At 38.3% G+C, this 25734-nt stretch overlaps 2 protein-coding genes across 2 annotated transcripts; one reads left to right on the top strand and one right to left on the bottom strand.

Moving 5' to 3' along the window:
• The first annotated feature begins 2220 nt into the window (after nt 1-2220).
• Nucleotides 2221-12926, top strand: LOC103141815 (regulator of G-protein signaling 7-binding protein A-like). The gene is made up of 6 exons (XM_007557600.2): nt 2221-3320; nt 5088-5254; nt 9232-9362; nt 9760-9901; nt 11244-11314; nt 11931-12926. The coding sequence occupies exons 1-6, from the start codon at nt 3171-3173 to the stop codon at nt 12020-12022; spliced, it is 753 nt and encodes a 250-aa protein (XP_007557662.1). The 5' UTR covers nt 2221-3170; the 3' UTR covers nt 12023-12926.
• Nucleotides 12927-14402: 1476 nt separating this feature from the next.
• On the bottom strand, nt 14403-20535 carry c7a (complement component 7a). Its single transcript, XM_007557599.2, has 18 exons — nt 20439-20535; nt 20248-20309; nt 20034-20112; nt 19797-19938; nt 19570-19714; nt 19125-19263; nt 18341-18484; nt 17985-18228; nt 17387-17500; nt 17129-17295; nt 16819-17047; nt 16540-16714; nt 16315-16402; nt 15828-15960; nt 15553-15741; nt 15158-15257; nt 14883-15067; nt 14403-14786 (listed from the first exon to the last, which is right to left on the bottom strand). The coding sequence occupies exons 1-18, from the start codon at nt 20472-20474 to the stop codon at nt 14602-14604; spliced, it is 2556 nt and encodes an 851-aa protein (XP_007557661.1). The 5' UTR covers nt 20475-20535; the 3' UTR covers nt 14403-14601.
• Between the last annotated feature and the right edge of the window lie 5199 nt (nt 20536-25734).

Raw genomic sequence — 25734 nt, 5'->3', positions numbered from 1 at the left:
AAAAAAAAAGAAAAAGATTAAAAAAAAGATAAAATCATACTTTTATTATGGAGTTTAAGTGCCTGCCGTCGCCAGACTCCACCGAAGAATGGAAAAATGTCTTACAAATACTGATCTCAGAGTTCACAATAGGACATTTCCATACAAAAGTTAGTGATTGATTACTGCTGTTTGTAAAAGTTCACAATTGCAATTCTAACAATTCCAGAATATTTTAGTTTCTTGAATAGCTAATAGTAGTTAGTTCTTTAGCTTTTCTTTCAGCTTTTCATCCATGTCTTGAAAATCTTACATGCTTAAACTGGAGGCAACTGGGACCTCTCTGGTTTCTAGAAGACATCACAATTCTCACACAAATAATTCAGTTCTAAACATGGGTTGGAACTATCAGGCACATAATTTATGGTCAGAACAGTTTCACTGTTTGAGAGCATCAAGATCAAAAGAGTCCCTGTGCCATACCCTCTATTCGATAACATTTTTGGGTCATTGTCACTAGAGGATCCAAATGTGTCACCTAATGCTGCCAATGTGTGAATGGTTTTGGTCACATACTTTAAGGTGTGAATAGTGTTGAACTTAAAATAAAAAATAAAAAAAAGCATGTTCGTTTAAGTGAGAAGAGATCAGAAAAATACTTCTCTCCATTGCGAATTTAATGAGGACTCAGGGCTTGGTAACTACAGGTCTCTCATCGTTCATCACCTAGTCACCTAGTTGCTGACGTATGAGGATTTGTTAGTTTCATTCTATGAAATCCACAGTGATAAAACACTATAGTCTGCGTGTGTCTGTGTGTGTGTGTGCGTGTGTGCGTGCGTGCGTGCGTGCGTGTGTGTGTGTGTGTGTGGTTGATGCTTCTGCTGCTGTGTGTGAGTGTTAACAGAGAAGCAAAGCTCCTAGCCGTGGGGTTGAAACAAACATCTATTATTCTGGGGCAGAAACTTTGTTGACGTACAATCCAGCTGTATTAATTCTCTCTTCATAACTTTCTCCCCCTTGGATAGACACCAGAACCTCTGGATTAATACTCACAATATTCTGTGAGATTATCACAGAAACACTTTCCCTAAACAATATTCACACCCTCCTAAAAAGATAACTCTTTTTCACCTTAACCATGTGTGTAAGTTGCCTGGGGATACAAGTTAAGGCTTCACCGCAAGCAGACTGGAGAAGATTCTCTGTCATCCAGGATATGGTGATCTTTACAGTACTTACAGTAAGTAGAAGGCAACTGGACTGTTTGCTCTTGTTTCCTGAAGATGTTTAGGACATATGAGTAAGCTTAGCTCAACTCAACATTTTGGTCAATGTAGCTTAATAATCCAAAAGGGTTTCTGATGATACCATGTGAATTGTGAGATGTGATTTGTTGTAAATTCACCTGGAGAGAGAAGTCAAGGCTGCAGAATGGTACTTCTCCATGCATGTGGCACTGCCACATACATGCCACACTCAAAGTTAGAACCTCCCCAAAATCAACCAAAAATCCCTCCATTCAGTTTTCCGTTATTATGCTTGTACAGTAAACGAGCCAGACACTTTTCTTCCTAAGATGATTCCAACATCTGGTTTGGGATTTGAGGAAAACAAAGAAGTCTTACCCAGTGTTATGGGTATGCATGTGTGTGGTAACCTGTGCGTCACTGAGTAGAGTCCACGGGAAGCAATATTAGAGTTTTGGGAATCGGAGTTAGGAGCTGGAAAAAATATCACAAGAGATACAAATGTAATGCTAATCATTTCTTTATACTGGCCTCCCTCATTATATTTCAGATAGATGGGGTTAGGGGTTATGCAGTAAAATTGAAAATCAGCCTTGAGGTTGCTTGGTGAGCTCCAACTTTCTGAGTCAGAATTTTAGCATTACTGAACCTTCTTACTGCTTTTCTGATTTGGAACTTGGGAAATTCAACTTTTGAATGTTAATATAGTGTACAATAACTCTCACCTACCCTTAAATGGGTTTTATGTCACCATATTTTTGAAGATTTGTTGATTATTCCTGTTGCTTCTGCACATCTTCATCTCCCTTTTTCCTTCCACTCAACCTTCCATTAATGTATCCTGATAAAGCAACCTGTGCGCAATCAGTCTGTGCAGCCATGTGCATCTGTTCAATGCCCTCCCCATGGAGGGCGTAACTCTGTGACATTTGATGATATTCCAAATTACAGAGTTGCACCTGTAGATCACAGCACAAAAAGTAAATTTCGGCTCAGTTTAAAAGTTTATAGTGATCAAGTTCAGTCCTCGCAGAGCTCGCAGCGTTTTTGATTGGACAATAATCTTCATTTTCAAGGTTTGCTAGAGTCTGGTTAACGGGTCCTATTAGTATTCCCGTCCCACGGGCGCGCAGTGTTGCCAAACACAGAGCCACGTCAGGCCTGTAGCAAGTGCTCATCTTCGTTCTGCCTCTCCAAGGTTAGAGATAGGCCCGCCCGACTGGCAGGAAGCACTCAAAGAAGAAGAAGAAGAAGGAGAAGAAGAAGAAGAAGAAAAAGACACTCGGAGCCGGACTGGAACTCCGACGCCAGGGATCAGTTTCATATTTTCTCCTACACAGAAGCTCAAAGTGTAGGCTGCGACTTTATTCTCAGCGCACGCAGACGGCGTTATTTGGTCCGCACAGAACAGAAGAAAATATTTTTAATCGCCCGGTGCTTGATGGAAACGCGCAATCATAAAAAATGGTTGCATTTGGAGACCATCCGTGAATGCGATCTGACATCTGTGCGTCAGAAAGGACGCTTCTGCAAACTGGACTCCTAGCCGGGTGTGAAGAGTCCTCGTTATACACCTTTATAGCGGCGCGGGAGTGAAGGTGACTTGAGCCCCGACGCAGTCAAAGCAATGCGGAGAGGAGCCACAGGCGCTCATCCTCTACTTTTCCTGCGCCCTTAGGCTCGTCTGGGATTTCCCTCCCCTCCTCCCTCTCCTACAATAAATAAAGGTAGCGACAAAGAGCAATAAGAATAAATCGAGCTTCAGTTGTCGAAGGTGAACTGAGTCTATAAGGAGAGAATAAGGTGAACGGTAAAGGGTGCAGTGTGGTGAGGTAGAAGGGGAACAGCGGTGGAGGAGTTTTTAATCATTAGAAATATTTGTGGCTGGAATCGGACAGAATCGTTCCGTTTTGGGGCTGTTTTAATCGTGGATGTGTATGCATGAGTTCTGCATCGAATGGGCGCAAAAACCGCCCCAGATCCGCCGGGAACATCTTCCAGATCGGCAAGCCTCCGTACCGAGACCCGCAGCGGAGGGAGAGCACCGAGAGTACCCGCAAAGCCCAGCGCGCCGTGGCCGACTGCAGAATGGTAGGTCTGCGGCACGTCAGTGTCTGCAAGCCGCTAAAAAAAAAAAAAAAAAGAGTGCCAAGATTTCTTTTGCTGTTTGAAAATTGAATATCCTGCGCATCTAGCACGCAAAAATGAGTGACTTTACCCAGGTCTGCCTAAAAATAGCCGTATGCATTTACACTTAAGCCAAACAGAACACCTCGGCGTGCAGACGGACTGTGTGATTTGCATTTAGAGTGTGGAAAAGAGATAGGTGCTTATGATTTGGAGCTGATTTGCTGAGAATTTTAAAGAATTGATTGAATTACATGAACATATGTGCAGATGTTCATAATCATGGCACATCTGCCGATCAAGCCTTTGCCATACATCACCGATCGTCATGCAGTCTTCTCGTTTTCAGGCAGGATGTACAACACGAGCAAAAATACCTGTGCCCCAATACGCTCACCAATCTTATTTCTTCAGGCAACCAAATTAAATAAAACACGAGTTCACCCCCCAGGATATATATTATATATGGGTGCACTCACTCTTGTCTATATAGGCTGTTCTAATGGCGATGCTTCACAAATCTTCAGTCACGTTTTCCTGACTTTGTAACTGCAGATGTACAAGTCTGCACATTTTTTTTTCGTTTGCATACTGCAGCTCCCCTTGCTGGGTTTAGTTGCTTTTCGTTTTCCACCGCTACTCGGGTTTAACATCTCAGACTTTTCTGCTGCAGTGACAGGACAGGAGCACAAGTTTTCTCAAGGAGGTGCTGGTCCATGAGTCACTTTTGCTGCCCCACTCCCACAATTTTATAGTGTTGATGCAGATTTCAGATTAATAGTGATGAGCACATTACCTTCAAGGTTTATACTATCCAAACAAAACAGAGTTTTTTTCTGAAATAACCTCTTGTTGAAAGGTTTTTTCTTTTAAATCACAATATAATTTCCTAGCATGTCTGCACCCATATACAAAAAAAGGGACCGAAATCTTGTAGTAACTATGCCAGACCTGAATGCAGTGCTGTAACATGGTCATGAAAATAGATGTTTATAAAAAAGAAGGAGCAGAGGAGCATTTGCTTATAGTTGCTGTTGTTTTCCATCTGTGCTTGGGGTGGAGCGGATGGCTAAATGTGGGGTCACAATGTCATATTTTTCAAATTGTGGCATATTGGAATACAAATCCACCAATGCAAATCATGCAAACTTAAGCTTGCCTTTTAAAACTTCTGTTGGAAATTTATAAAATAACCGTCCATCCATTGCATATACTCATCTATCCATTTTAGGGTTGGAGATGTGAGGTGGCTGCCTGCAATTGGGAGGATGCAGCAAAGGTCCCCAATCCTGTTTTAGGTGTTTCCCTGCTACTGCACACCTAGCTTAAACGAATTGTTGATTAACAGGCTGCTGTAACAATTGCAGGCATACAAAAAAGGTAATTTGAGTCAGCTGTGCTGGAGTGGACAGGCATTTAAAACATTGGGCAGTGGGCTCTGAGGACCAGGGTTGAGGTTCACTGGCATACATCATGAAAAGGACAATGCAGAGATCAACTTAGCAAACAACTATGCACTCTTTCCTTTGCCCTCCATACAGACGGTTTGCCTGTCTGTATGGAGGGGTTTTGTGGTATAGGAAGTGTCCCCTCTGTCTCCCCATTAGTTATAACCACTGGACACGAGATTGTAGTCAAGGACATATTTTTTGTCACCATTCTGATGTGCTGCTGTTTAATGTGTCACTTGAAGCTCAGATTAATTATCCTTTTTGTCTCAATTTAACTCAGATCGTCCAAGAATTCAACACACTTGTGGCTTTGTACCGTGAGCTGGTCATCTCCATCGGTGAAATCACTGTTGACTGTCCTACTTTGCGGGCCGACATGCTGAAGACCCGAACCAAAGGCTGCGAAATGGCAAGGGCGGCACACCAGAGTCTCTCCTTGATTTCAGGGTGAGTTTGCTGTCCATGGTGCTGAAAACGATCAAACTTGCCACACTGTCGGAATTTGGAAAGTGGTTTACTTTTTTTCTCCAAAGCAAACCCCTTGTTTGCATAAGCGTCAAGATTGTTGGCAGGCTTGTTTCGTTTACCTCAGCTCCTGTAACAGAGACAGGATAAGGCATAACTGAACTAAGCAGCTGCTTTTGGTCCCTCTGGCCTGTAGATGTGCTAGACATCTCACACTGACTACAAATGAAAACATCAAATTTATTGTCATGTTTTCTAAAAACTAAACACACATATTAAGCAGTTTAAAAATTTCAGGATAAAAATTTCAGAAGACTTATTAAAACTTAGGTAGAGCCTGTAGTTGCCAGCTGAAGAGAAATGCTGTTTTTAGTTTGCAAACTGCACTACCTTAATGTACATAAGACAAGGAGCTTCTTTATTTTACACACTACGACTGTCTCTGTTTTCCATGCAAAAGTGTTTCTCAAATTGTTAATCACCCATTCATGTGAGCCAGGTGTGCAGCAACAAAAACATCAAAAACATGCAAGTCTGAGTATCAGGGTTTGGGACTTCTACTTTAGACCACAATAACAGTAAGATGAAAAATATTTGCAGTTAAAAAAAAAACAGATATACTGTAATTATTTCATTGATTGATTTATGGGGGGCTGCAAACATCCAATTAAGCATAACAATAAATTAATAACCTTTAAAAAGGCAACACAAAAAAACTAAATGTTTAAAAGGTTTGTGCTTAATAGCTTATCTGAGTGAATGCATCTTTAGTTAGCTTTTGAAAAGCCCTGGTTCAGCAGTAGCACAAAAATCAAAAGAAAGTTAATTTCCGGTCATGGGTGCCACCATCCCATAGTGTAAGCTCAGTCCTTGGAACATCCAACAAAAGATGTCTGAATGACCTGAAGGATATGCCACTCAAACAAACACTTAAAAGTCCAGTTAAATAAGGTCTGAGGTCATTAATGGATAAAAAAAATAAAAAATAAAAATCTAAGTTTAATATTGGTTGTAAAACTAATACGACGCCCGTGTAAAGAATAAAAAATAGTAATAATATACACTTGTCAGGACGTCTTAGCTAAAAGATGAGTGGCAAACAAAAACATTTTGTTATAAAGTTAATTTTCCATCCATCCATCCATCCATTTTCTTGACACCCTTGTCCCTTAGTGGGGTCGGAAGGGGTTGCTGGTGCCTATCTCCAGCTAATGTTCCAGGCGAGAGGTGGTGTACACCCTGGACAGGCCGCCAGTCTATCGCAAAGTTAATTTTCCTCCCGACTTAATATTAAACCACAAAATTTAAGGGTGTTGACACACAAATAATCAAGCTTGTAAAAACTAAAACTAAAATGTATTGCTCCTGTGTTCTCCGGTGGATGACGGGCTTTAGTGGAAACGAGGCCCTGACTAAAATTCTGGCCAGGACCCAGGACAATCTTGAGCAGCCTCTGCTCTATAAACATGCAAGCATTAGCCCACTCCATTAAACACACTGAGTTTGAGGGAAAAACAGAACATGAGATCAGCTTTTAAAAATCATCTGTAATTTGCAAGCGGAAGAGCTTTTCCAGGAAACGATCACCACAGCACGCTGTAACCGATCACTTCCATTTAGCTGTGGCTAATGCACAAAGTGGAGTGGCAGTGGGATGCTTCCCTGGATGAATATTTGAGAAGATATTATCAATGGTGTAAATCCAATGATTCCCCCCCCCCATTCTTTTAATACATTTAGTACATTAATACATTTTATGCTTAGTTCTGACTTAATTTTATTGGCTGTTTCTTTGTTCTGTGATTTCTGTAAGGAATAGCTCTGCTTATTTTCCTCGCTCCTAAGTGGTCATTATAATACAATTCTTTGGTATCTTTTTTTTTCTAACAATATCATGGATGCAGTATAGGAAACATCAATGCTAAGTGGTTACAGTTTAAATTAGTTTCCTCTTTGTTGCCTCAGAGTACATTTTTATTATAAATGTACACTTTAAAACAAATCTGGAGAAATAGTGGTAACAGAAAGCTGAAAATGCCTCGTTTGATGAGAGGTTCCCTTCAATACTTGTGCCAGTGGATGAGAGGGATTTTAAGATCCTCTGAGGGGTAAGATGCCAGCTGCCTTGGCACCATCAAACTTACTTAAACAACAATTGGAAAGATTGCAGCCAGTGGTGGGTGAGAGGAGAGGATGTCTGAAGTTCAATGTCATTGCCAATGTCCAATGAATGTTGGAAAGGCCCCAGTATTAAGTTTATTGTTCTAATACACCCCATATCCTTGCCTGCCTGTGATTGGCAGATTATTAGGTCTGTAAAATCCCTTAATGAGCTTGCACTATAATTAGCATTTTACTAGAGAAATATAAATTTAGCTTGTTTGATTCTTAGATCATTACATTTCTCATCTTTCAACATTTATAAAACCTTTCATTAACAGTTTGGTGCTTTAGCTTTACAAATGCTCACATATTTAGCCATTGATTATCACTAATCTTGGTTTAATATCAACTGGATACTTTAAATCAGGACTGGCCAGTGGAGCTGATTTGTTGCAGGAAGGTGAAAACATCTTTCTATGAGACATTTGTCCATGCAAACATGAATATTCTCAAGATAGTCCAGTTGCTTCAAATAGGAAGAAAACGTGCATGTTAAAATTATTGGCACCTCTCACTTGCCCTCAAGAGTGAGTGAGGATGCATATTTGGTTGCCCTGTGATAGACTTGCCATCCTGTCCAGTTTCTTCTCCACCTCTTGTCCATTGACCACAGGAGATAGCAGGTATGGGAAATGGTTGAATAAAGATGTTCCTTCTAGACAGAACATACATCGACAAACTTTTATAATCATTTTCTCAAAGCCCACAATTAAATAATTAGCTGAGTAATGCAGAAAACTTTTTTTTTTCCGGCATATTTCTCAGCTATAAACCTTGAAAATGAGTAGAACTTTTATTTCCTGCTGTTTCACCTTCTGAAAAGAGATGATACTGCAACTTTTTTGGAGGCTACTTACTACTGATAACATTAACCTTTTTTTTTTTTTTTTAAACATCCTTGGATCTATTGTCAAACCCTGACAAAAACCCATGTCAAAGACCTGGACAAAGACAAAAAACTTTCTTTTAGGTTTTTTGTGTGCCAACATTACTGTGAGTTAATATTTTAAGTTGACCTGGTTCAAACCGTTCACAGCTATCACTGCCTTGCTACAATCCTACCATGATAGGTGTTCTCAGTGTCTTCCTAGATGATGCTGCATCACTAACGGGACAATGCACTACTGAGGTGTCAAAAGGAGACGTTTGAGGCATCTGTTATTTAGTTTGTATAACAACCTCTCATCTGTGCTTGGTAATGATGTTGATGTTCAAATGTATGCTGATGATACAGTCATTTACACACAGGATAGACATAAAATAAGCGGCAGCCATATTGTCAGTAGCAATGGATTGGAGTTCAAAATGGTGTGGAAAACATCAAAAATGTCTTTCTTCAAAAAACAAAACAAAACAAAAAAACAAAGTAATTGATAAAGGAGAAAAAAACATCTATTGATGAGTATAAACATCAGGGAACTCATTAAGACTCTACTATTATGTTTTAAAATATATTAACTACTGCTCTAAAATAAATTTTGTCTAACTTTTGATGCATAAGAGACATCCTATCCATATGGATGGATAAATACTCTAACATTCCAGAGTGATATAGGACACGTGAATTCTTTAAGCATAGCCTTTACACATTCTGCAATGACACCGTAATATTCTCATGTTCTGTTTTCAGCTCTCCAAATATGACAATATGTAGCTTTTGACTTTCCCTGCTGCTTCTTTATGTTACAGAATACCATAGAGTGCCCATAAACATATTGATCCAAGACCTTTAAAATGGCATAACTGTCGGCTGTAGCCAATAATGTTCTTTTTGCTTTCACTATTTGCCATTTCAGGCCAGAGGACGGGGAAATCCACCCTGAGATCTGCCGGCTTTTCATCCAGCTGCAGTGCTGTCTGGAGATGTACATCACAGAGATGCTGAAATCTGTCTGCCTGCTGGGATCCCTGCAGCTCCATAGAAAAGGTTAATGCACATAGACTGCATGGTGGTTAATGGGTAACATAAAATCAAGTAAAAAAAAAAAAACTTGAGATAATTAACCAGCTATAAACCTTGCTGGTTAATGTATGAAGCAAATATATTATTTAGTATTTCAGAATGAATGGCTGTATGCAGATCAGAGGATTTTGTAGTTTTATTTATGTTTGTACCAATTACCACCTTTAGCTTATGTTGCATTAACTTAACTGAAGGTTTAGTTAGTTAACCTTTAACTTAGCTAGAAGTTAATATAAGCTAAAGGTGATAAATGATAAGGGATCATATTGCAAACTTTTCTTCATCGGCTTTCTCATTTTCAGATTTTTTACATTTTGGATATTAAATAAATCGTATCAAACTTATTGTCTTTGTGCTTTAGGTAAAGATTCATGTTGTCCTCCTGGAATCGACAGTAAGACTGAAGACTCTGACATCCCCATCCTGGAGGACACCTCTTCTTCACCCACTGATTGTCCTCAGCTCTGTTGGCTGGTGGCCACTGATATAGAAAACATTGAAAAGTAGGTTGAAAAATGTTTTCTGAGAACAACCTGAACTTTTTATGTTTTTTTTTTACGTAGGCCTTCAGAACTCTCCTCACATTTAGACACAAAGTAAAGAAATAATACTCGAAAACATATACAAAGCAGCCCTGTGATTTTTTAATTTATTGTATGCTTAACTAATTTAAATGTAAATGAGAAAAAGGTTTTCAAAGACGTTATATAAAGTTGTTTAGTGGGAGACCTGTTTTACACAAGGAGCAAGCTGATAAAGTCTACCCTATGAAAAGCCTCATCGAAAGGACTTTAGGATATTCTTTATAATACTGCAAAGAAGTGATTCATGCTCACTGGATTTTTTTCAAAACTATCTCTAAAATCTTTGTCCAGTTATAGTCATAGAGGAATCAGCAGATGTTTTCACAGCATGTCCGGTGGTTTAATATGGATGTTGAATATTCATTTTAACAATGTAATCAAATCCACAACCGAAGATACACAATAAAAACTGAAGACAATCTTTTATTTAAAATGTTCTGCAAAATGTACTAAAATTGCAATTTTTGCCAACAAATTTTTCGAGTAGGTGTTCAAAACTTCAACTTGATGTGATTGAAGGAAACTGAAGAAAACTGGAGGCTATTTTAAGTTGGGTTGGCTCTCGAGAATTGAACAAAACATGAGTGTGGCTTCACTTTAATAAAAGAGCTGTCCAGTCTGGCCCATTCAGCATTTGCAGCCAAAATATGTTGTACAAAGGAGAGAGAACGACCATAATGTGATAACGGAGACATGGTTTGGAATAATAGAGTGGTCTGTCTTTGAGGTACTGCGTCAAACTTCCTTCGCTGCTGCTTCCTCCTCCAGCTTTGACTACCCAGCCTATAGCACAGGACTGGCTGAGTCCATTCACAGTTTTGGACTCTGTATTTTTAAGTTGTTCTTTTTTGTTTGTTTGATTTTCTGCACCAGAAAATCAGCAGGAACTCAGTAACCTGCAGCATCAGAGACATATGTGTAAAAGTTCACCCCTGTGAAAAGAATTCAAAACATTTACTGTATATTCAAGTACATATGTGTGATATTTATAGAGTTGGAAGTAGTTCAAGGAAATAATTCCTAATGAAGTTCATGAAAAGTAAAAATTGAGAAGTTGAGACTATTCTAACCAGACAAATGGTTATATGTAGCTCCTTTGAACCATCCTGACTTCTTTTACTCTGTCTCTAAATAGAATCGGGATTGAGAATAGTTTGGAACCGGAATCATAAGTGGAACCAGAATCGTTCAAATTCAAACGGCGCTCAAGCTCAATTTTAAGTTCCACATTTCAGTTACTCAAACTTTTGTATTTTTACAGGGACATGAGAGATATGAAGAACCTTCTAAGTAAACTCAGGGAGACAATGCCTTTACCACTGAAGAACCAAGGTAAGGGAAAGAGTACGCCTCATTTAAGGCATATGGACACCAAGTTTTATTCAGTAGAAAATAAAAATAAAAATGCTATCCATATAATCTTGAGAAGTCCTAATAGGTAAAGAACGATGGGATTTCCTTGCCTACACTGTATACAAATGGTATGATATATTCAAAACTTTATATATGGTGTGTAAATATACATTGTATATTTATATATTGCATACAAAAATATGCCAAATACAGCCATGGTATAGTTTGTGTGACTATATACCAGAGCATATCTATGATGCTGTGGGCTGCCTCACAAAATCAATTTCCTTAACTCTCAGTCATCTCAGTTCCCAGACATAAAGCCTGTAGTGAACCTACACAGTAAGTTTCAGAAAATAAAGCATAAGAAATGACTCAGGATTCATAACAATCTACAAAATATAACATTCCAACTTCAAGATTATGCAACTGTAATGAAATGTTTAACTTTTGTTTTTTTTTTTTAAGTTATATTATCTAGACATTTATGATCACTTCGACTATCATCCATAAACTAGTCTAGGTAACAATTAAATGTGTTTATGTTCATTTATTTTGCCTTTGTTAAAAAGTAATTATGCGTTCTTTTCTCCAGATGACAGCAGCTTGCTGAACCTGACTCCCTACCCTCTTGTCCGACAGAGGAAAAGGCGTTTCTTTGGGCTCTGTTGTTTGGTAACCAGCTAAAGTCCCCACCTTCTAACATAGGAGGCGACAACAAAGACACCATCACCCACTGTCTGTCACCACTCGTGTCTCCCACCGATCTACTACTGCCACTTTCAAATGTATTCTCTTTTTTTTAAAGGCTGCCCATTTTATAATTTTATTTTGTAATACAAAGGAGAATTGTAACTGCAATGTAATAAAAATAAAACACCATAATCATATATTTTAAGATATTTTGCAGAAGCTTTTTTTTTCTCTCTTTTTTTTTAGTAAATAAATCAGCTGCTTGTCTAATTTGAAAAAAAAATAAAAAAAGAATGTGAGCTTACATGAAACAATGTCATTGTTTGATTAATATCACAGTCCCGAATGAGTGAAGTAAGGATTCATGTTTCAAAAAAAGGGAATTTAAATGTCTGTGTTGTCAGAAATAATGTGATATGACTAAAAGCGATCTGAAGAATCAAAGGCCAAACGCCCAGAGATGGTGGGATGCCTTTGTCAAATATTAGATGACAGGTTTGTGCAGAAAAGTTGTTGTGTATTACAGTCTCTGTTTTCTGTTTCTTGCTGTTTTTGTTCTTACTGTACTTAATTTAGTCTTCCATAAACCAAGAACCTGTACTCAACTTAAACTATCCAGCTTCAAAATGGAATATATGAGACATTATTCAAAGGAAAACTTCTTTGCACACAATATCTATCTATAAAGACGTTAGACTTGTACATACACATACTCTTTACGCAAGGCTCTTAATTATTTTCAAAGCTGGAGGTGGTTAGCATAGAGAACCTGTTTTGGGGTAGTAAATGAGGGAGGATCTTGTACTAACTGAGGTATAATGGAAAAGGAGAATGTGATAAAAGCTGTAACAGGTCATTTTACATTGTTAATAAAACTTTGTTATTGAAACCACTTAAATGGTGTGTCACACTTGTCTTACAAGTAATACATCAAAATGTCCATAGGGTGGAGACAGAGAAACAAAATTGAAAGACTATAAGGGGTTTATTGTGAACACAAATACATGAACAGAATATATGTATCATATGTCATTTTGCTACAAAAGTAACTGCACATTTCTGTTGATATATACATAATGGCATCTGACCTATTAGGTGCTGTCATGACCCTTGGGATATTTTTTGGTGTAATTGTGTAACTGGAAAATTGCTTTGTTTTGTTATGTATACTTATTTGCATTGTTTTAGTTTTTCTATCTGTACTTATTTTGCTCTCAGGTTCCTTGTTCACAGTGGGCATGCACCAGCGATCTGGAGAAAGCTAAGTAAATAATGCAGATAAGCTGAAGGCTGGACTTCCTTAGTACTTTAACAGTGCCACAGACTGATGAAGTCCTCGCCATGCTGCCTCGATGCAGTAGTTTTTTGCAGAAGAAGCCCACACTAATTATTAAGTGCCTATGATATGTATATAGACACACTTTTTATTTTTATTTTCCTGAGAAAATTAATTTGACGCTTTAATTATATATGAGAGGGCAGAACTCTTGTTCTCTGACAAAGAAACCTCACTGAAACACGTGTTCTAATTTATTGAATATGACTCCATACGCATATCATTTCCATGCGAGTCTGACACAAGCACGTACTGACACACATGGGCTCACCGTATGAGAAGGCAGCGAGCCAGTGGTAGAAATAGACCGCCAGCAGGAGTGTGTTCTGCCAGCAGGGAGCGTCTACACTGTCAGTTACAGTGAGCAAATCTCTTAAAATACATTTCAGTTTTAAATCCCAACAGTGGAATTTACATGATGATTTTAAGGAACATTTTTACATTTTCTTTTCTCAGGTAAAGAACTTCAATTTCATATGACAGTCAGTTGTGTTTACAAAACATGCAGATCAAAATGCAATGTTCCCACTACATTCAGAGTAACTGCTTGAGACCGTTTAATGCATTCTGATCACAAGTCTTTAAAAGTGTCAATTAATGAGGAATAAACCATACACAAAAAATGCTTCATGACTGGGAATTAAAAGCACTTTAAACAATGTAAGTTAAATGTTTTATTGAACAAAACAAAAAAGGAAATAGAACAAAATAAAGAAGAAATTAGAAGACGCAGTTGTCAGTTTTCCTTCTGACCCTTTAAGCTTTTGCGATGTTTTTAAACATGCTACATGCAGTGTCTTGGTATGTCTATAAGGCATTTATGTGTTGAAACATGAGGAAAAGAAGCATGTGTTGCAACAGTCACTTAACCACTGATGTGTAATATTTAAACAGAAACATCTGGGCTTCTGCTTAGGCTGCTGCCCACATGAATTGATCCCAGATTAAGTACATGATGCATTGATTGATCCATCATGTGGATCATCCATCCATCCATCCATCCATCCATCCATCCATCCATCCATCCATCCATCCATCCATCCATCCATCCATTCAGTTACAGTGAGCAGTTATAGTGATGCATGGATGGAAGATCAGGAGCAATTTCATGCATTTGGTTTGTTGAAACGATTGGAAATTAATACATTTTATTTCTGAGCCAACCCTTACACAGTATGCAACTGGTCAAATGCCGCTGAAGCACAAGGCAGATAAACAATAGCATGAGTGGGAGGTATTAGGAAGCACATGGCTGGATACTGACAACCGTCACCTTCTCCCCTTTGCATCGTCGAAGTCCTGCTTCACACTCGCTCATGGTTTGTGGTGCAACCGTTGCGTCCTCACCAACACGGATGCACACGCTTTCTCCTGGAATCAAGCAGTCTGCTGAGTCTTTACAGCGACACTGATTGGTTTGGGCTGACAAAATAGTGTGAGAATAGAAAGGGATGATTGATGAAAACCTAAAAATACCAGGGATGATTTTCAATTGTTTGTGAGCTTCTATGTTCTCACCGTCACAGTTTTCCCACATGTGACATCTGGTGCAGTCTGTGTTGCTGCGCTGTGGCCACTTGCAGTTGCTGTCGTCTGCTATCTCAAGGTTTTTCCCAATACATTTGATTGCCTGAATCTTGCACACAGTCAAGAGAACAAACTGTCCATCTAATGGACTTATGGCACACAACTCCAGCGAAGAACTGATAATAAAAAAAAAATGAAGAAAATAATAGCCAGCTTGCAAGCAAAATGCTAGATAATCACAGTGGTGGTTAGATCAGCAAATATACCTGCACTCAGGAGGCATTCTGCAGACACATTTTCCTCTAAATGACTTCTGCCATTGTTTGCATTGTGCTGGGGAAGCAGTGGGCTTCTGGCTTCTTTCAGCTGTGGGATTTTTTTTTTCCCCCATTGACAGTAAAGAACAAAAATAAGTAAAAAGCACTTCTGTACTCTAAACTGTAGTAAAGTGTCATGTCTCAGCAATCTACCATCATTTTGAATACAGTGCCAATAATAGGTATTCACCCTATTGACTGTTTTGGCTCTCTTGATATGAGTCTTTTTTTGTTTTTTTTAATGGTGGCTTTTTCATCACATAAAGCCCATAAAGCTTTGAGTGGTGAAGAACCTGGAGAACAGTTACATGCACAGATGAGATAAAATAGGGGGACAACAATACCTTGGATGCACCTGGTTTGAGCTGGGTCTGGAGAAAAATTCAAACTGGAATCACAAATAGCCGTAGCTTCACCATCTAATGAACGACCATGTGGACAGGAGAAGCTAACAGAGTCTCCCAGATGATAAGCCTCCTGTGAAGGAGATGCTACGACATCCTCTGCAAGTGGAGGAAGCTTACACACTGAAACTAGGAGGGGAAAAGCAAACACGGAGATAATACAGCAGTTAGTTAACTATGATACTGCACTTCACATTTATTACAAATATAGCTACCTGCACAGAGCCCAGGGTTTGCAGACCAGGTTTGATCAGCATTGCATTGGAGGATGCTGATACCAACAAGATAAAATCCGGCGGTGCAGCTATATTCCACTCTGTTACCCACATAGTAGTTGTCCTTGGGATCCTGTGCAATGTGATTGGAGAACTCTGGTTATAAGCTTACTTAGTTAATCCATGTTGGAGCAATTAACAGAAGCTGTCCTGCAAAGACGCAAGTTGGGCCAAAATATTTGTTTCAATAAAAAAAAAAATGTAAAAAGGGAGACAGCACCTGTAAAGGGAGTTGGATTACAGATTGAATTTTTCTGAACTGTAATGCAATAGTTTTCAAGCCTATTCATGACATTGGTTCAATGACACATTCAACTTGGACTCAGTAGATTAAGGGTTAGGCTCGATGTGGACAGCACTATGAGTTTTGTTCGAGTTCCACTTTTCCTTTGCTCCTCGTTGTACAGTAATATAGCTTCATCTTTACCAGGATGTAGCCGTTGATCAGATTGGGTGGAGTCACACACTTCTGAAGTTCTGGGAGAGTTTGATCAAAGCACTGAGGCTCCATGGTTCTGTGGAAATGTTAAAATAAAAAGCTGCATTCAACAAAACACTGTCTCCCTAAAAGGTTAGCTTATTACAATCATTTAATGAACATCTACAAATACATGAATTCATATTGCACATTGCAACTAGTGTTTGCTCTGACTTTAAGTACTCCAGGTCCTCTTGTTCTTCACAGCCAGCGGTCTCAGTTGATTCTCCGATACAGTGATGGCCGCCGTTCTGAGGGGAAGGGTTAGAGCAAGAGCGACTACGCGAACTTCGACCCCCAGAACACAAAGACCAGGCAGACCAACAGGACCAACTACCATGGATCACACCTTCATTTAACGGGTGCAAGAGAAAAATAAAAGCCTTTATAGCATTTCATTTTAGAAGCAATTGCAAAATAGTAAATTAAATTGTATGAAAAACAAACAGCCACCTGGTTGGCCCTCTGCCTCAACTCCTTGCTCACAAGCCAGCCCTGATGTGCCAGTTTTGCAGATGCATTTGCATTTGTCTCCATCCATGACAGCCAGGCCATTATTTCTGCAGGACTGGCAGTGGCAGGGATGGCTCTCATACAGGTATTGTTCTATGGCTTTACGCAGGAAGAGTCTCTTAAGTCCAGAACACTGAACTTCCTTAACCAGCTCTGACAGAGGTCGAAGCTATCAAAACAAAAGAGTTAGAGCGTCAAACTAAAGAGAAGAGTCCTTTCTTTAAATAAGGTAGGACATTGTTTCCTTCACCTTTTGCTTTATGACCACAGGTAATGACGTGATAGAGTCAGCCCAATTTGAGTACAATTCCCAGTTCTTGTCTGCATCATCAAGCTGCATTTTCTCTAATGCTGCAATGTGTGATGGACCTCCTCCCTGGACCTCCACTTTTGCATTATTGTCAGACGTGCTGGTATCTGTTTCAAAACACCTTTATGGATAAGAAAAAGGCAATATCTAGCATATTTAGATTTCTTTATGAGCTGGAAAAATTAGCAAAAGTCTTACCACTGTGCCATGTCCTTGAACCTGTAGATGTTGTGCAAACCACTCTCGTGATAGGAAAGAACAGAATCCAACGTTTTTTCCTTTCGCATTCGTGATTGTCGAAGCTCTCACTCTCTTTAAAACAGACAAAAAGAGAGGGAAATGCAGTCATTTAAACTACCTCTAATTTCTTCCAAAAAGTTTCTTTTTGCACTAATTTACAATTTTCTTCAGTTCAATTCCTGCAAAGGTTCATGACAGACTACTTAACTTAATTTGCTTCAGAAGAACATGGCAAGTAAAAATTAAAAGAGGGCTTGAAAAGAAAATTATGCCAAAAGAATTGAAGTTATTATAGATCCATAGTGGACATCATATTCATATTTTTAACGAACTTAGCTTGATTCCAGATTGCTGTGATGAGTGATCAGATAAAGTGTGATTACTTCAGACCAAAAGTCAATATCAATCAACTTAGTCACCTAAGCAAATTGCAAGTGTTTTAACCCTGCCGCAAAATTACCACCAAGCAAAATTTCTGTTAACCTTCTTTTAACCGGTCTCAGAGAAAAATAATAAATGTTTATTAAACTGTTTTTGGAAATTTGAAAATCCTTACTGATGCGATTTTCAGTTTCTTCATTGATTGAAACGATGGAGTTCAAGGAGCCCCCCATGCTTCCCTCAGATATGTAGTGTGTTCCAAACCTCTCCAAAATCTTCCTGTAGGCTGAGTAGTCGTAAACAGAGGGGAGCTTGGCCAGGGCCTTCCAAAACTCCTCTGATATTGGAAGGTACTTGGGAGAGTTGCTTTGGAACTGAGCTACCTCTATCTCATTCTTTAACACCACAATCCTTCTAGTCTATAGAGAAAGAAAAAATGTCATTTAATGAACATAATTTTTAATCATGGGTTTAGTTTAGAGTTTTCAACAATATTTCCTGTTGAAAAGCAAAAATGTGAGTCCAACATACTTGAGACGTGTCATGTTTATCATGGAAGTCATAATTACGATGTCCGCTTGTTGTCCCGGCTACTGTCTGTCTGTTGACAATATCTTTTGCATAGTGCCATTGGCTGGTAAACGTCTCATCACTGAAATCCTTTTGGACTGTAACCTGAGAAAATAACAGGATTAATAATAATATCAAGATAAACAAATATTTGAAAAAAAAAAAAAAAACTTTCTCCATATAGTTTAAATCTTTCAAGTGATAGATGAAAGAAGTGGGTAGCTTTTTGACCAATCTCCTTTTGCAGAAATAAAATATTCATCCTAACCAGAGACTTGTGCAAACCACTTAGGGATCTATGTGTTTTGTTTATAGAAGTGAGGTCTGCAAACTGAAGGGAATAGTTGTACAACACAACAGGAGAAAGGATAATAAATCTGTTCAAAATATATGCCAGAAAAGAACCATGTTGGTATGAAGTTCCACCTGTGATAAAGTGAAAGAATGACAGAAACCCAATTATCAATCATTTTTTGCTCTGAATCTTTTACATGACGCCAGACTTTACTCATTGAGTGATACACGACTGAAAGAGACAGAGTTCAAAGGTAAATGGTTTGGACTTGTACAGCGTTTATCAAGCACTTCACACTACATTCAGTCATTCATCCACACACTGAATATGGCAAGCTACAGGAGGCAGACAAAGTTGGAATTGAGCCAGCGGCAACCCACCAATCGCGGGACAAACTCCTACCACCAATGCCACCATCGTCCCAACCAATGCCCTGATTCTTCTACTAACCAGGAAGTTGTACTGAATAGCGCTGAGGGGAAGCCGATAAATGGTTTTGTGGACATCACTAAAGACAGATCGACACTGGCCCCCAAAGCTCTTAGTGTTGATGACACTTCCTCTGCTCTTTCCAGATACCACATCGAACCTACAGGGGGAAAAAAACACATACATATATATGCTGATGTTCAAAGGCAATTAGTGGAAATGGGTTTTATTTAGGAATATTAGTGTAAATGCAACTTAATGCACATGCATGATACACTTTTTAAAGATTATATTCGTAAATGGTTTTGTAAGTGGTCTCTGTGTTGGTCTATCGCATAAAATCCCGAAGTTTGTGGTTATAAAGTGACAAAATGTCCAAAAAGACAAAGCATGGGAATACATAGGCATGTTGTGCTTTTTCAGATGGTTAAATGCAAATGTATCTCTGCAAAGGTTTCTCACTGACCCATTCCCAAGTAGCTCTACTTGAGGAGGGGGAACCGTATGTTCACACGTGATGAACTTTTGAACCGGACAGTCCCGCTCATCTAGTCCATCTTCTTCGCAGTCCTGATCTCCATTACACAACAAAGACTTGCTAATGCACTTCCCTGCAGATAAAAGAAAAAACAAATATTTAAGGGTTACTGTATTTTGTTTTGTATTTTGTTTAAAGTAAAGTTTATTTGCAACCTGATCGACAACGAAATCTGTCTCCGCATCCATCATCCAATGGACAGGCTTGCGTGGTTTCACAGGGTCTGGTCTCAGTGTGGCCCCCATCACAGGGGTTCCCATCAAACTGAGCATAGACAGCCATGGCTCGGCTTCTTGTCTATGACGTGAAATGACAAAAATCAGCTTTATGAGTTACAACCCTTTGCAGATGGGGGAACCAAATTAGCAAAAGTATTTAAAACTTCTCCAAACCTGCAATTTGGTGCAGGGATCACAAGCTGACCAGCTTCCAAAAGGCCCCCACTGGCAGTGAACACGCTGCACACAGAACCTTACAGACATAATTAAAATCTAGTAACTCAGAACACTGAAGGTAAGTGAAAAAAATAAAAACGGCAACACATCATGTTTGTTTGTTTTTTATCACCATGGATTTGTAGTGAAACATTAGAATGAATAAACTTACACTCTGGCCAAGTGCAGGGTCAGGAACAGCAGCGAAACTGTTGCACAGAGTTGCACAATATTCTAACAAGAGAATCATAAAAAAACAAAAATGAAAAGAATGCACATTCTTGTTAAGACCACATTCAAATGCTAAACATCTGTGCTTATCAAGAACAGCCGTCAAGAACTAGAAATTGTAGTTATACTTGCCTTCATGGTGTTCGAAGCTGAGCAAACAGGCGACATGTGTGCAGGCTTTCACACTGTGTAAGTATATTTAAGGGGAGTGTCACTGCTAGGAAGATGCCCCATGGAATTCAGTTTATTTCATAAGGAAGAGTATGTGGGGGTGGATGACAGGGGGAAGGATTGTTTCTGAAGAATGTGTGTGCTTCTTTCGATTTGATGAAAAAAAAAAAAAAAGTTTGGTGGCTTCTCCAGCCAAAAAGCTTGTGCAAAGATTCCTTCCAAATCCCGAGTTTACTCAGTAACATTATCTCACTATGGAAATATGGAGTTGTTTAAATGAAGGCCTCTATGTTCTTTCAGGGTCTCTAGAAAACCAGTGTTTATTTTAACTTTCCCCTTCACATACAATGACTTTGAAAAACAAAATATCTGCCTGAAGAAAGATTTGTTTCCTTAGCAGATCCAAATAGTCCATAGGTAATCATCCCTCAGTGTTTGATGATGGGGTTAAATTTTGAAAAGAGTTTTTGACTCTTCAAACTGAGCACCACTTAAACTGAATAACAGCTGAAAATCAGCTTCTTGTCTGTTCCCACGTTAGGGCTACAGTTCTCTACAGGTTTTTGAATTATAAAGTATAATAGTTTTCTAGGATGTTATTCACATGAAATTCATTTTTTTTTTCTCTATTACTCAGAATTTTGGGTGCTTGGGACATATTACAGCATTAACCCATTCACTCCCACTGGCAACAATTGTAGCCAGACATTTTTTTTTCTAACTTCGGGAAGCTCTAAAATAATTGTTTTGACTCTTGGCTGCTAATTGAACCAGTGAAAGCTGAAGAATGTTAATGTGTTAGCATTTATCTTTACTATAAGTTAGGTTAATGTTTTGTATGTTATTGTTTTATTGTTATATTGCTGATTTTTTTTGTTGTTGTAGTTATTTTAAACTAAATTTGGCATTTTATTTATTTATATATTTTTAGGAAACTATAACTTGCAAATACTGTATTGATAAATATTATTAGTTGCGATTTAGTTTAACAAACACTGGAGGGCAACAGAGGTCTGAGATGCTTTTCTTTTCGTGGTTAAAAAAATGTGCATTACTAAACTAAACAAAAACCTGCCTGTATTTTGCATAACTCAACAAAAGATGACCCATTCTATCAGCTTAACCAGCTTGTTGACATTTATAAATTATAAATGATAAAAGATAAATGCTTAATTATGTGACAACCACTGGTATTTTTTTTTATTTTTTTTAATCCAGCTTGGTATATTTGCCATATTTGTCTGTATTATCCTCAGCCCTCTCTAAATTTGGCTAGTGCAGTCAGGGAGACATACTGTGCATATTCATCACACACTAGCTGGCAATACTCAGACCTAAATGGATTTTTATATTATTTATTTTTCTTTAGTGAGGCTACAGGAGAGGCGAGGTTGTCTTGCCTGGCACTTATTTTGGCTGCTCCTCATTTTGACAAGTAACTCTCGGAGCCATTTTTCACACTTTCAATTTTAGGATGTCATATTAATGTAAAGCTTGGTGTTAAAAATGTGCTGCAAAATCTCATAGACTGTACACTTTTGACAGAGTTTTGTTTACAATTTAGATATACAATTTGAGTTTTCAAACGGAAGAGAGAAAAAATAAGGGAAAGAGATTAAAACAAATGCAATGGGCACACATTGTAGTTTTTTTTTAATTTTCTACACAAAAAGGTTAGGGTTATGTACTATTTTTCTAAAATTAGTCACGGAGATTCACCAATGTTTTACAGCACAATATTGATCCAGTTAATAAATGGAAATTGATATGTTTATGTGCCAGCCCCAAAAATAAACTGTTTCTGTTGTTATGAAAACGATAGGCTTGGTCCTGCTGAAGGCAAGGACAAGTATTTATTTATTTATTTATTTATTTAAAGTTATTTTTTTCTTTTAGTGTATTTCAAGCTCCGGTCATGGTGAAAATTCAAGATAATCATAGCCAGAGTCATGGCTATTCTCTGCATCTACTGAAATATTTGTTGCAAACATTATTCCTTTATTTCTAATCTTACCCCGCCCGCTCCAAGTGCTGCATGACTTAGCAAATGTACAACAGCAGGCTAATTTCCAAAGCCTCCAGCTAGAACAGCGCTTCCAACAGTTCAGACAAGAGGCCACCAGAGCGTGCCCTCCATTAGTTCTTTCTCTGTGGGTTGATCATATGCAGAAGGCCATCTTTGACCGCCATCTGCCCTAGAAGTTTTACTTCTCAAGGATCAAAACTCATATTTGGAAATTTCAGCTGCTTTTGTGCAGAAACATATTTCTATAAATTTATTTGTATGTTCACTATACAAGATCTGTTTACCCTAACCCTACTTTAAATAGTGTTGATTATTTTTTTCTTCTGTTGGGTTAATAATTATCAGTATATTCATTATATATGTTTAGATTTAATTTTGTGCTTTTCAGACTGGCTTTTCAAAACATCTCTCCTGCAGTCTTCTGCCTCATCATCTTTTCCTGACCTTCATTATTAGGCTTTTGGGCTTGAATGTAGGTCTGGACTTTGATTTAGCCATCTCAAACATGTTTTAATCTAAACCATTTCACTGTAACTCGGGCTGTATGCTCTGTGTCACGCTACTGGTGAACATTTACCCCATCCTCTAACCTGTTGCCTTTCAGTATTGCCTTTAGATGACCTCCATCCATTTCCCAAAAAACTCAGACCAGTTTCTGTGTCACTGTTAAAGAAAAGCACCTCATCAGCATGTTGCTGCCACTGGTATTTTTCACAATAAGGATGGTGGGGTTTTTTGTTGCTCTTGTTTTTTTTTTTTTTCAGGTTTACAGTTGTGTTCTATGACATGTTGAAAGATCTGGAAATTGATTTTTAAATAACTTTGCTTTAATTTCCCCTACAACTTCACTTCTGATCTGTCCAGTGTGTTATTTGGTTCATGCTGCCGTTGTTCACTATTGTTCTCCAACAAACCACAAAGGCCTTCATAGAGCAGCTGTGCTTATTGTGAGTTTAAATTACACACACCTTCCTTCAATTTACTAATTAAGCAAGTATTTTGAAAGTCATTCATCATTTTCCCTTACAGTCACATAAATGTTTGTTGTTTTAACCTGGAAACTTTTACATTTTTGCAATGTGAAATTTTTCTGCCAAACAATTTACTTATTCTTTCCAGCACTGTGAGTTTTGCTGTTTCTTTGATGAGATCTTGTTACTTGTGACTTCTTCTGATATGTGGCTCTTTTGGAAAGAAGACGATGACTGAAGCAATCATTCAGTGTTTCCTCTTTCTCCTCTTTATGTAGCAGACTGGCATTTTCATGTTTTTATTTATGGTTAATTCTATATTTTGTTGCATATTTATGTAACCTGCCATGGTTGTATCCAATTGTTTATCCGTCCATTATCTGTACCTGCCAAATCCTCTTAAGAGCGGTGAGGGTGAAGGGGTTTAGAGTGGTCAGCATTTTAGAGGTATTGAAATACACCCAAATAGGTCATGTATGGCAGGTTATGGTTTATGTAAGCAAAAAACAATGAAATGCTTTCCTACATTGTAGACAGAGCAGCTGTCACCCTGTGCACACATGTACCTTAACAAGTAGAGACAGAAGTGCCTGGAAAAATTACTGCTCCTCCTCCACATACTCCAAACTTTTATGAAACTGCACATCTCGCCACTGCCCCTCTTTAAACTGTCTGAATGCCATCATCCATCTCTGCCTCCCACACCTCTACCTCCTCTTCACTGCTGTGTGAGCGTGACAGAGAAAGACAGACATTTTAACATGCACACGCTCTTAAACAAATCATTTGCATTTTCTCATCTTTTTTCGGCAAGCAGCCATTTGTGCAGAACCTCGACAGCGGTGTTACAGAAATTTTGCTAGCTTGTTGTTTTTTTTTTTTTTCCCCTGATGGTTTTATTATATTATTGACCTGCAGAAAAAAAAAACAAAACAAAACAAAACAAAAAAAACAATAGTGAACACCAACCAAAAATTGTGTGAACAACAAAAAGAGAAATTAAATCTAGAAAATTTTGTGAAAACAACTATTTATAATGCCGACACATTGGGAAGCTTTGCATATTTAGTGATGAGATGCTAAAACTTCCAGTCTGTGATTTGTTCTGCAAAGCAGTTTAGTGAGTCAGAATAAGATGAGTAGAGAACTAAAATTTGTTGTTAAAAATATGCACACAAAAAAGAACAACACTGAGCTATTGTTTCTTCTTCACCACCTGGCTGCTGAAAGTCTGACGCTGAAACACAACCTCAGCAAGGTCACACTAGGTGCCGCTGCCCACCCTCTCTCTGTGCTCATCTCCCTGGAAACAAGATAGTTTTCGGATGCTTTTCTGCACAAACAACAGTGAGGGAAATGCTGCCATGCTTGCTTAAAAGCTGAAAGGAAGTCTGCATCAGGTCCTGAGTAACTGCAATTTGTTCATTAAATTAAATTGCAGCCTTCTTGTGCTTGTTAACATAATAATCTTTTCAGTCAAGGAGTTAACCAAGCAAGCGAACAGCTAGCACTCAGCAAACCGCTCACAGAATGACACTTCACCCAAAGGCATAGAAGCTTTATTTGATTGGCCATTTTCCACACAGAACAGAGTCACTTTAATTTGAGCAACATGGTTTGGATTTTTACAACACCAAAGGACTCTTTGCACATCAAAAAACAAGTGCAATGACAACAGTTTGGACCAAGGGAAGACACAAATGTCCTTACAACACAATCTGCAACCTTCTCTTCAGTGGGGATTTTGGCAGTGCAATAAGTAAAAATTATTAGATTTTCACTTTAAAGGATAGAAACATTTACAGTTAAAATGACCACGTGCTCTTCAGGGTAATAATGTAGAAATCGATGTAGATGGAAAGAAACCTGATGAACTCTAGAAGCTTTTCATTCATGCACAAAGTGAAGGACGAAAGAGATTTGAAAATTAACAGCAGCTCAGTTAAGATACCGGTTATAGGAGAATGCTTTAGTAATTTGCACATTTTCTGCAGTTACAGAATGTAGAAACGTTCCACAATATAAAATGTCTGACATAACTCAGAACCACACAGAAGTGAAAGTGTTGGAGCAGATACTACTAACATGTCAGGCTGAAACTCTGTCACTCAGAAGAGACTTCTTAAGAAATGATACATTTACTCACAAAACGTACATTCAGCAATTCAAGCTGACAAAAATTTTTTAAATACCAAACTTTACCAGAATATCCTTACATCCTTTTCCAGAAGAGTTCACATTCCCATGGCATTTAATCATG

Source organism: Poecilia formosa, unplaced genomic scaffold, assembly GCF_000485575.1.
Source record: "Poecilia formosa unplaced genomic scaffold, Poecilia_formosa-5.1.2 Scaffold89, whole genome shotgun sequence".
Taxonomy (NCBI): domain Eukaryota; kingdom Metazoa; phylum Chordata; class Actinopteri; order Cyprinodontiformes; family Poeciliidae; genus Poecilia; species Poecilia formosa.
This window is presented reverse-complemented; position numbering and strand designations above follow the sequence as displayed.